Source organism: Chenopodium quinoa, unplaced genomic scaffold (genome assembly GCF_001683475.1).
Source record: "Chenopodium quinoa cultivar QQ74 unplaced genomic scaffold, ASM168347v1, whole genome shotgun sequence".
Taxonomy (NCBI): domain Eukaryota; kingdom Viridiplantae; phylum Streptophyta; class Magnoliopsida; order Caryophyllales; family Amaranthaceae; genus Chenopodium; species Chenopodium quinoa.
The window spans coordinates 3,171,361-3,183,111 of record NW_018742461.1 but is presented as its reverse complement, the minus strand read 5'-3'; the positions used below and the strand labels follow the sequence as shown (position 1 = coordinate 3,183,111).

Genomic DNA, 11,751 nt, shown 5'->3' with positions numbered 1-11,751 from the left:
CTCATAATCACCACTAAACTAAGAAAGAGTGAAAACCTTAGTTGCAGAATTATGAGCACCAAATCCTCTATTCTTGCCATTCCTACTACCCATTTCATACAAATTATCTTAATATTTGTGTCACTATGTTCTACGTATCATGTTGTAATTGTAGTAGCCACCCATAACATTCAAGCCACTCTTAGACCAAATAGAGAAGCCTTAGGCATTGTCATAGGCGGCGAGCCTATTTCCATTGGTGGCTCGCCTGCCCCTGAAATGCCTAAGAATTGTCCTCCACCACAACCACCACCAACACCATGCCCCCCTCCTCCATCGTCACCACCACCATCCCTAGGAGAATCTCGTGTCCAAATAGCCACAAATGTCATACAACAATTCATTAAAGGGATTGATACTGACAATTGTAGCTTATCCACCAAGGTTAAATACATGAAGAATCCTAACTTATGTGCCAACCCCAAGTTTGGGTGTGCACCTCTTCCCAACAAAAAGGAAAATGGCCTCTACTCGATTCAATTTAACGGGTGTTACATCAAGGGCAAAAATATTACCCTAGATAACTTCATCAACAATGTTCCCGACGTGTCGATTTTCCATGCTAATTCCAATTATTTCGGAGGAAAAATCCCGGTGTTAAGCGGTCTTCCTTACCTATTTGAGTTAGATCTTAGTAACAACAAGTACACAGGGAAGTTTCCTATTAATGTACTTAGTGCTACTAAATTAACCTTCTTGGACCTTAGATTTAACCAATTTGTGGGCCCGGTTCCGCCCGAACTATTTAATTTGCAAGTGTTGGCCCTTTTTATTAACAATAATTATTTTGAGCAGGACCTTCCACTTAATTTGGGCTCAACCCCGGCCGCTTTCCTAACCTTTGCCCACAACAGATTCACAGGCCCAATACCAAGATCCATTGGGCAGGCCTCGAATACCCTCCTCGAGGTCCTCTTCTTAGATAACAGTTTCTCGGGCTGCCTTCCTTATGAGATTGGGCTTCTAAAAAAGGCCCGTGTTTTCGACGTCTCAAAGAATGTCCTAACCGGCCCAATACCGCGATCGTTCGCTTGTTTAGGTAAAATGGAGTATCTAGTCTTGGAAAAGAATGAGTTCTATGGTCCTGTGCCTGAGGAAGTGTGTATGTTGCCTCACTTAAGGAAATTGAGCTTGTGTGATAACTATTTCACCCAAGTTGGGCCGGAATGTATGAAGCTGATCCAAAAAGGGGTGTTGGATGTGAGGCACAATTGTATATTGGGCCTTCCGGATCAAAGAAGCCCAGATAATTGCGCATTCTTTTTCAAAAGGCCCAAAACTTGTGGTGACTTTGAAAATAAAATGCACAAATATTTGCCTTGCAAGAAAACTGCTCCATATTTGAATGCTGAAATGTTAATAGAGGGAGTCCCACAACCTCAGCCATCAGTAACTTATGCAGCTCTTAGTCCTTGATTTTGATTAATTAGTTGATTAGCTATTGTAGTAGAGTTTGAGTTTGATGTATTGGGTGTAATTGTTTTCTTGTAAGTTGTAACTACGACATTTTTGTTTCTATCTATTTGAACATATAATATTGCAATTAAAAAATATATACTGCAGTAGTAGTCTTAATTGTTGTATGATTTTGAACTAATTTTTCTGAATGTTATCGAAACATATCCAATGTAATAATAAAAATAATTATCGATTACTTTTGGAAGGGTTGTTCTTAAAGGACTAGATGGACTGAGTTTGGATAAAGTAGTTGGACTTGACTTGAAATTAACTGAATTGGGCCGACATTGTAATTTGTAATTGGCCCGAATAATTTGGATGGGTACGAGTGTATGACGACTAACTGAAATTGTTAAATTTTGAGATAATACGAAATGGGTCTCGGTTTGGAGGAGGAGAGTTTGGTCCACAAACAAAGCTGAGGAGATTTCATACTAAAACGAATTGGCAATTGTAGGAGTAACTCCTCTACCTTATAAAGTGGAACTATCTCTCCTCTTTCTCCAATGTAGGACACTAACAAGTGGGTTATAATGGGTTTCAACAGAAGTATTATATTTTGTAAAAGCTACCCTGAATATAGATTAGTACAAATGAAATTTCTCGATCTTCAAATGATTCTTATTACTCCCTTCATCCCATAATATTTGGGACGTTGAGATGGACACGTAGTTTAAAAAAACTACAAATGGGTCCATTTAAAATATTTGTTTATAATATAAAGGATTCTCTTTCGTATTTTATACTGTAAGAAAACAAAAAGTTGGAGAGGTGGGGTAGTGAGGAGAGAGAAATTTTAGGATTTAATTGGGTTTTGGGGTTAGTGGTCCCAAAGAGAGTATAAGAAAATATTTTTTTACTAGTGGTCCTATTTCATATTTGATAACGTGTCAAGTATTTTAGGACGGACGAAAATGATAACTGTGTCAAGTATTTTGGGACGGAAGGAGTAATTCAGCTAAAATTTTGCTACTAAGTACTAATTATGCTCGTTTAAGTTATTGATGAAAGAATTAATGAAGAGAATAAAGCTCAATCACAATGTAGGTTTTGCTTCCTAAAATTTCAAACATTGCAATTAATTTAAAAAGAAATGCAAGTAGAATCAGAATCCATTATCATCACTTAAAACTTTGTAAGAAAGTAAGTTTCGTTTGCAACAATCGCATTTTTACTAGGAAACTAATTCGATTCAACCATAAGAACTAGAAGACAACGACTACAACTGTAGAAGGTCTAAAACTACGCATGTTTTAGGAATGGACCCATAAATGGTCATGGTCTCATGGACCTATGGTCCAGTAGAGTAGTACAATGCGCAACAGTAATTAAGAGCAACATCACATTTAGGTGAGTTCAAATTAAGCCATTTTCTTCACCGACACTCTTCTTTAATTTCTTTAGCCCTCCATTTGTGACGAGTGGTCATCACTTGGGCTACATGTACGGCATTTGGTCACGTGGGACACGTGATATTACAAAGGTACACCTACTATTTAAAAATAAATAAAGAGTATTATAATAATTATATTAGTATTACATCATCGTCACTATGTAAGTGAGTTTGTGATAAATGGCGAGAATTCGAAGATCACATGATATCCGTCTGACCTTAACCCCACCATTGCTTCCCAAGAACCTTCATTTTTTCCACTTTTCTTTAGACCATTGCATTTACCATCACTGATTATGCGCGCCCTTTTTCCCATCATGTATTACATGTATGTATGCACTTTGTGCAATAGTAGTTATTTATTTAGAGTTGGTAAAAGTTGATCCGATATGAGAATTTGCTTGATTAGGCAGTTTACTATAAGCAATTTGCTTGACTATAAGTACGTGGGTTATAAATTTGTTATTAAGATTATCTAATGATTTGCAACATGTTTATATATGTAAAATCGTGTATATGTGAGTAGGTTTAGCATTTATAAAAATAGACGTGTTAATAAAGAATTACATAAGTTAATTAGAGAAAGAGTTAAAAGATGGGTTATATATACAATGCGTATTACTTATATTCATCCAACATAAATGTTTTAATTTGTATGATAATAATAGTAGAACATCTTCAAATAAACTTTGTAATTTCTATCCTTCACCGACACCCTACTACAATCATTTTAAGTTAGTTAGGAGATTTCTCTCAAATGCAAAAACTAAAATATAAAGACAAAACTTAATAAGAAAAAAAAAAAAAAAAAATCTTTTATAGACAAGCTAACTACCATATTGCCTATTGAACTATAAGTATTAAAACGTGAGACATGTAAATTATAAAAATGATGTGAGACTAATATCTATAATAACTTATTATGGAACTAGTGAACTTTAATTTATGCTTCATCTTAAGGTTGTTTGATGATCCATTTTTTGGTTCTGTTTTAAGTATATAATAATTTAAAATATAACCATTACATTAGTCTCATCTAATGGTCGGCTAATTACCAATTATTCTAAAACAAAAAAACACCAATTAAAATTTATGTCTCCCACATTTTGTGAATTAGACCTCTTACTTTTAAATCACTGTAACAATTGCTTGACTTATGGTAGGAAATTACTAATAATTAATAATGATTTGATTGATAGTGATTATTTCTGTAACAATGTTTGAAATAATTAAAAATTGTGATTCAAGAAATAGAAACATATAAACATCATAAACTTTAGACTACATTCTCAAATGTTCGAAAGAGATAGATGTTTTGACTATAATTTTGATCATATCACTAATTGTAGATAATGATTGATTGATTGTATAATAGCTAAGAAGTATATCTTACTAATTAAAGTTAAATAAAATCAAATTTTTGATTCAAAAATTGGAACTATACTAAACTAGCTTTGATTTATAGGGAGTATGTAGGAAGCAAGCATGTCTTTACAGGATCACTTCCTTTTTAAGCAGAAACACAAATTAATTAAGCTCATATTCAAAAGTTAAAAACAAAGCTAAAGAAAAAATGGCTTCTTTAGGTAAATAAGGCTGTGGTATGTCTGCTCAACACACATGATCCAGCTGTGTGGGCTATCTTATTTCATGTTTGTGAGTTGTGACTTTCAAGAAATCAAGATCAAAGTGTACGTAAAGAAAGCAGCTAGCAAGTGTATTTAGTGCATTATATTAGTGCTTATTGCTTAATGCTTTAGTTTAGCTTCTTGATTATGCAAATTACATACAGAATACAAATAATAGGAACTCTAGTCTTAGACTCTATTCTTTTGAGCTTCTGAGCAAAGCAGAGCAGCTCAATAGAACATATTACTCATATTGTTAACATAACTTTAAGCATGACACGTGTAGAAGTGTATTGTGTATCGTGAAGTTCTAAATTAACCACTAAAAAATCAAAAATACCAATTATTATACCTTGATGTATAATAGAATTTGCTTTTCATAAATGTGTTACGTAGGCCTTTTATAATCCCTGAGCTATGTAAGTAGTGTTCCACACCACCAAACGCAGCACATACAGAAATAAATGAGTTATAGCCCAGGCCACTTCACGAGGGGTGTTTCATGCGCCACACAAGATTCTAGCATGAGCAATTATATAATGTAAAATTACATACAAACGTATTTATATTAATTTAATTTTGATTGTCTACATATTTGATCCGTATTATATTAGGCACCTTATCAGCTCACGATCTTCAAGGATCTGGAAGAATTTAGCAACATATTTCATGAGGCTTTTTGTCACACTATACATCGAAGACCCACACAACAAACTGCTACGTAATCTATATGTTATTCTATGCATTAATAACTTACGAAGTATTAATTTATTAATGTTAAGGTTTACTGACTACACTTCGGTGACAGAGATGTATGAACTTAAAACTGTTGGGATTAGACCAAAACAAAGAAAGATACATTTTAAAGACAAGAAAAAGTATACTAAACACAAACATATAATATATCCCGACTGCATATAAAAATATGAAAGTGCTTGAAAATAGTGTAAACGTCTGCATAGATTTTAAAATGAATTTCAAAGTGGGACAAAGAAAATACAAATTTGTTAAAATTGTAATGCATCATATATGTCTATTACGAATATAGATTAAACCATTATCTCGAGGTACAAACCCAAACAATTACGGAGTACTCTGCTTAGTCTATTACTCTGTAAGTATGTATAAGTCCAAATTACATTGTTCACCTGTTCATAACGATAATCATAACCAGGACAAGAAAAATATCTCTGAATTGAAATAATATATTCCCTCTTCTTAAAGGCAAGATTTCATTTCTAAGTTCAACCTTATCACATTCATTGAAGTAATAACCTGAACCCCAATTATTCCGGCTCCAATCCCTTACCCATGTGTTCGAGTACCACACATGATTCTAATTATCAAAGTCTCATTTTCTACTGTCACCACCATGCCAAAAACTAGTACATTTTCATACTGCTAGTCCACATCTTTTGACCCCACTTCATATCATGCATTACACATTCCTCCCATTTTCAATTTTTTCAAACTTTCATTCATCACTAAAATTAAAACGTACTTTAATTACTTTACAGTTTACATCATTATTAATAATCAACCTCTCTTCAAGTCGATAACTATATACACCCGACTGTACTTACCTCTAATCCCCATACAATGAACCTCAAATGAGCCATACTATCACTCATCTGGGAAATAAAAACGAGAAGAAACAACATAAACTACGTCTTAGATATAAACATACCGTACACCCGGGTGTATGCACAATAACAATATCGGAAATTGTAACATATTTACCATTACCACTATAACTCTTAATCAATTCATATATTTATAATTTATGTAATCATCATCAAGAAGAATTGCTTGATGTTCCTAAACAAAATTCAAAATTCTCACCCTTCTTCATCTCTTTCACCACAAAATGAGCCAAAGAATCTCTAACTTCCACCAAATTCTCCTTACACAAAAACTCCTCACTAAAAACCCTTTCAACTTCTCTCCCATAATCATGAACAAAAATCTCAGTCCCTTTTCTTTTACCGGACTTTCTCTCTCCTCCCCTGCTCCGCCCCATCACGGCGGCGCTAAATATCGCCGCCATTCTTCCCGGCATCTTCGCCGAGTATCCCCTTGGACCATCGATCAGGATTACATCCCACGAGATCTCGTACAAATGGTTCGGAAGATCATTGATTGCTAATTTACATTCGGAGAAGAGTAGATTCTGTACTGGTCTACATTCACCCTTGCGATGGGCTCTAGAATGTTCGATGAGTTCGGCTGATTTTCCGACTTTGGTGGTGTATTGAACGTCGTAACCTTCGAAATCGGTGAAGTTTTGCTCGAATTTCGAGATTAAATACTCGTTTTCGTCGAGAAAGACGGTGCGACCGGCGGAGTTAAGTGCACGCCAGAGGAGGGTTTCGTGGGTTAAGCCGAAGATGAGGAAGTTGCACGGCGGAGTGCAGCGGCGGAGGGCGGTTGCGACGGCGGAGAGTTCGCCGGAGGTCATGCGGTCGGTGGTGTTTGAGATGGCGGCGTAGTGGAGGAGGGCGGCGGAGACGGCGGCGGAGTGATGGTCGGCGGTGGTTGATGGGGTTGTGGGTGGTGTAGGGGGTGGTGGGGTCGTGTTTTTTAAGACGGTGAGGAGAAATGTGAAGGTGAAGAGAGTGAAGAATACAAGCAACCATATACGGTGTGATAACGATGACGATAATGATAGCGACGAGGTGGTTGAGGAGGATTGTTTGTAGAGGGAAGGGTGGAAGACGATGAGTTTAGGGGTGGTTTTCATTTTGATTGAATGGAAAGAGGAGAGAGAAAATAAGGTGGGAAGTTGAATTGGAAGATTTTTTTAATTTTTTGGATCCGTTGTACTAGTAGAGTGGTATATAAAGGGGTGAAATTTGAAGGGTATATTTAATTTTTATTATTCTTGGGTTTGTTTATATTAATTGCTTTTTTGGGACTGTGGGTTTGAAGAAATGAGGGAGAAAGAGAGGAATTACGGAGAAGATTTTGGGGGGTCGGAATGAATCCTTGGTGTTGGAGGGTGGGGGAGAAATGGGGGATGTGGGTTTAAATCCCCCGACTTGAATGCGGATTGTTTGTGATTTATGAGGTTCGGGCCGCGGAAGCCTGTGGTGTTTCGGTAGGTTAATGCGGAGAACTCCATAGTATATAGGGGTTTCTAGATTACCTTGTCGTTATTGCTACGTAAATTGGTTTTTATAATGATAAGCAGGAGTTTTAAAATTAATTGGAATTTGAAAAATTGAATATGCTTTTATAATTGCAAAGTATAGTTGAAATGTGTTATTTTTTTTTTTTTGTTTTTGGTGTAAAGATAGAGTAATATAGAACTCTACAAGCATCAATCATGTAACAATAGTGAATTGTGCTTTCTTAAAGCAATGTTTGAAATTTTTGGTCAAATCGCTTCATCTAACCAATTTATTGGTTTTATGGTTAGTATTGTTTTCGTGTATTTATGAGTAGAAAACAGTTCGTATGAGAATCATACGAGATAACTAGATACATACTCCGTATTCATTATTGACAAATATATATTTTTCCTTTAAATAGAAGGGTGATTTTATATGCATATGAACAATATAAAGAGTAGATGCATTTTTTAAAATGATATCCCACTCCTTACTAAAGATAGAGAATTTATGACAAAAATATATGCCAATTTTTGTATTGTACTTTTTATATGTCAGCAAATTTATCATTTTCCTAGATTGAAAAGATATGTTCCCATATGTACACATATTTCAACAAAGTTATGGACATTCATCTCAACTTTCCCACAATCACCGGTGTTTTAGAAAGATACAATGATACACATTACTAAGAGTTCTCAATAACGTATTTTTAGAATAACCAAATTTTCAAGATAGTTATCATGCCCACTATCAAAACACTTAATTGATAAATAGCACACTCAACCGTCAACATGCCTCGAGGTACACCATGTCACCATCCTACATGGTACTTGACCCATACTAGTGAATAGTGATACTCATATAATCACTAATCAAAAGGACCATCAAGATTACACCAAATCGAGCACGATTTGATAGCTAAACCGACTAAGACCCTGTTCTTTGGAGCTTTTGGGCATGCAAAGCAGATTTCACCATAGTGGAATAGATATCAGCATAGCGAAGCATGTGTCCGCAGAGCAGGGTTCAGCTCAGCAGAGAACAGGGCCTAACTATGGCTAGAACCACCCCAACCCCAAGCATTGATCATGAAGACCAGAGTAAACAATGGGTGCCTGAAAAGGACATGAAAACAAAGAATGGGCACAAGATACATACGCTTGACTTGGACTGTCTGTTAGGGGAATGACAAGCTTGCATTTACTCCGTAATAATCGGCATGGACCCTTTAGTTTGGGGTTGGCCCTATTTATTTGGTCTTCTGCATATTTTCACTATTTAGCCGCACTTAGCATGACTTCATAGTCTTGTTAGGACTGTTACTACTCAAATCACTGCAAAATTATCTCGTGCTTACCAAATTAAAGTATACTTTTTTGTAATTTGCAACAGTAACATTATAATTAGACTTTATGAGTAATTATGACTCCTATTTTAAGTTAGTTACAACAGTCTTATATTTTCTGTTGGCATGCGTTTTGTTTGGAGCGTTATTTCATTATCAACTTATTTCAAAATTTCAATCTTACTAAAATCACTGGTTTATGTTCAGTAAAGTCACTACATAATTAGTGCATCTCTAATCAAATCTTAATATCTTATCTAATCATCCATGATTACTGATTGTGTGCGATAATTGAGCACTGGTATGTCTGGTATTACCTTAAGATAATTGAGCACCGGTACATAAATTTTTTATTCAATTAATACATTTTAATTTTACTGATCCATAATGTTATACATGATAAAAGTAATATCGATGTAAATACTCTTGTATCTTCTTAATTTATCATGTTAATATTCTTAGGTGATAACGTTAATGTTAAAACTGATATGATACTAAAGTTAATAAAACAATGAACTTATCTCTTGAAGCGTGAACCAACAAACAGTTGCCGTGTCGTAGTGACCCACTGACCTAAAAGACGATTCCGCGCTACCTCCCGGTGCAGTAGACAATAAGCGGTCGCCCTGGATAAGCACGACGCCGGAGTTTATGTGCACTCACAAACCCGACTGGAACTCAGAATATTTGCCCAGAAAAATAAAGAACAGTGTTTAGAGGTTTGAAGAGAGAAGAGGGAGAAATATTTTTCCTGTGTATCTTGCTTGAGGAGAGACTGGGTTTATATAGGCAGCAAGGAGGAAGGTAGTCAGCAACGGCCAGCAAGAAACAAGGAGAAACGGCAGCCAAAATCAAGGAAGTAACGGCTGGCCGTTACATTCCGCAATCAAAGAAGAACGTGGCTCATAAACTGTCCAGATTAGTTCGAAAATAACTTAGCCAAAATAGTGTCTAGATTAACTCGCAATTAAGAGTGTTAATCAAGAGAATCCCAACAGAAAAAAAAAACGGACATATTAAATGGGAATATCAACCTAAATAAAATTTCTCCAAAAAATTAAGAAGGACCCACGCCCGCGCATCGCATTCCCAAGTCCCGAGGCCGACCTGGCTCGGTGCACGCGTGTGTGTGGCACAACACCCACCTCCAAGTCACTCAACTAAGAAGTACTAACATAGTACTATATATAAATAAGGAGAAAACTTTTCCTTCTACCCATGTGGGATTTTTCCCTTTAAATTGTGACTCTTACTCTTTCTTCTTTTCTTTCTTTCACTCAACACTCTTTGTTTTTATATCAAGAACTTCCAACAGTTAATACTCTTAGGCAATACTTTGTTACTTTTATTAGATAAAATCATATCAAGGATATGATACTCTTGTATGTAAATACAGTACTTTTGTGTACTCCTTGTAATTAATTCAATACAAAATATTTTCCCTTCATTCTCTTCTCATCAATACATTTAATTAATCTTTAAATTTACACTTTTTTCTATTGAATTAAAACTTTGAAGTGAAGAGAAAAATGTTTTAAAAATCATGCACATAATGTGAAAAACTGAAAACTAAAAAGTATGAACTTCATTGATAGAAGAGTTACTCCTCATCACTAGGTTGGTTGGTGTATACATTAACATACTATAGACTCTATGATTACGATTTAGAATATGGTAATAAATTTAATATGATGCTATATATATACTCCCTATGGCGACTAGCCTAATTGACAAAGATATTGAAAGGCGATATCAGTGGCGGATCCAGAAATTTATAAATGAGGGGTCCAAAATAAACTTCCAACGATCATACCACCGTACAAAACAATAAATGTCAAAAAATACGTCGTCGAAAATTACTAATCGTTTTCATAAATAAAAACCACATATAATAATTAGGGAAAACAAACTAAAATAAAAAAAATTACAATTGTTTCACCGGAGTATTCCGAACACCTTTATCGGTGGCAAAGAGGCACCGGCCGGCGGCAGCAAAATCAGCGGACAGAATCCTAAATCACAATAGGCCAGTTTTATTTCTTGAGTTTAAGAGAGAAAATTAGAATAAGGAGTTTTGTGAAAATGGAAGAATTATTTTTTTCACTGACTACTTAATTGTTCCCCCACCTCACGTGATAACCAAGAATTTTAATCCAAAAAAAAAATAAAAAAAATAACTAATCGTCTTCATGTGAACCGAAGAAGCTAGGTGCTATGGGTTTATGGAAATATTTGGGCTTTTATCTTATAATATCATATAATAATGGGAGTGCAAATTTATGGGCTTTTTATTTTTTTAGCTTACATGTGTGTATAAACTTGATTTACTTTTTTCAAAATGGGGATGCAGATGCTTCCTATGCGGGATTTATAGGTCTGCCCATGGGTGGTATGTAGTATACTAGTATGTACTCATTAACTAAGATTAAATTTTATCTAATTATACTATCTTCGTTTCATATTATTTGCAACGATTTGACATAAAGTAGAGAGGAAAATGTCTAATCGTTGCAAATAATATGAAACAGAGATAGTATTAACAAAGTACTACCAAGCAAAGCTTGGCGTAGTGAGAAAGTTTGCATATCACAACCAAGAGGTTGGGGATTAAACCCCACTAGAGGCATTTTGGGGTGGAAATTCCCTTACCCTTCCCCCCGCTTCCAAGGTGCCTAACCCATTAACCAGGGCCGGGAGGACCTGTGAGAGGTAGGACCCTTCTCCTTACTAACCAAAAAAAAAAAAAAACAAAATATTAACAAAGTACTGATATGA

General features: G+C 35.3%; 2 protein-coding genes across 2 annotated transcripts; one reads left to right on the top strand and one right to left on the bottom strand.

Annotated features, from left to right (window-relative positions):
* LOC110718760 (uncharacterized protein At4g06744-like) lies at positions 1-1,592 on the top strand. Its single transcript, XM_021897659.1, has one exon. It carries the CDS (start codon positions 52-54, stop codon positions 1,453-1,455), a length of 1,404 nt encoding a protein of 467 aa, XP_021753351.1. The 5' UTR covers positions 1-51; the 3' UTR covers positions 1,456-1,592.
* A 3,854-nt stretch (positions 1,593-5,446) lies between these two features.
* Positions 5,447-9,057, bottom strand: LOC110718759 (protein IRX15-LIKE-like). The gene has a single exon (XM_021897658.1). The coding sequence runs from the start codon at positions 7,256-7,258 to the stop codon at positions 6,314-6,316; it is 945 nt and encodes a 314-aa protein (XP_021753350.1). The 5' UTR covers positions 7,259-9,057; the 3' UTR covers positions 5,447-6,313.
* Positions 9,058-11,751: the final 2,694 nt, after the last annotated feature.

Bases quoted from the DNA above. Each gene is read 5' to 3' on its own strand.
- LOC110718760 (XM_021897659.1), top strand. From the start codon at position 52: ATGAGCACCAAATCCTCTATTCTTGCCATTCCTACTACCCATTTCATA.
- LOC110718759 (XM_021897658.1), bottom strand. From the start codon at position 7,258: ATGAAAACCACCCCTAAACTCATCGTCTTCCACCCTTCCCTCTACAAA.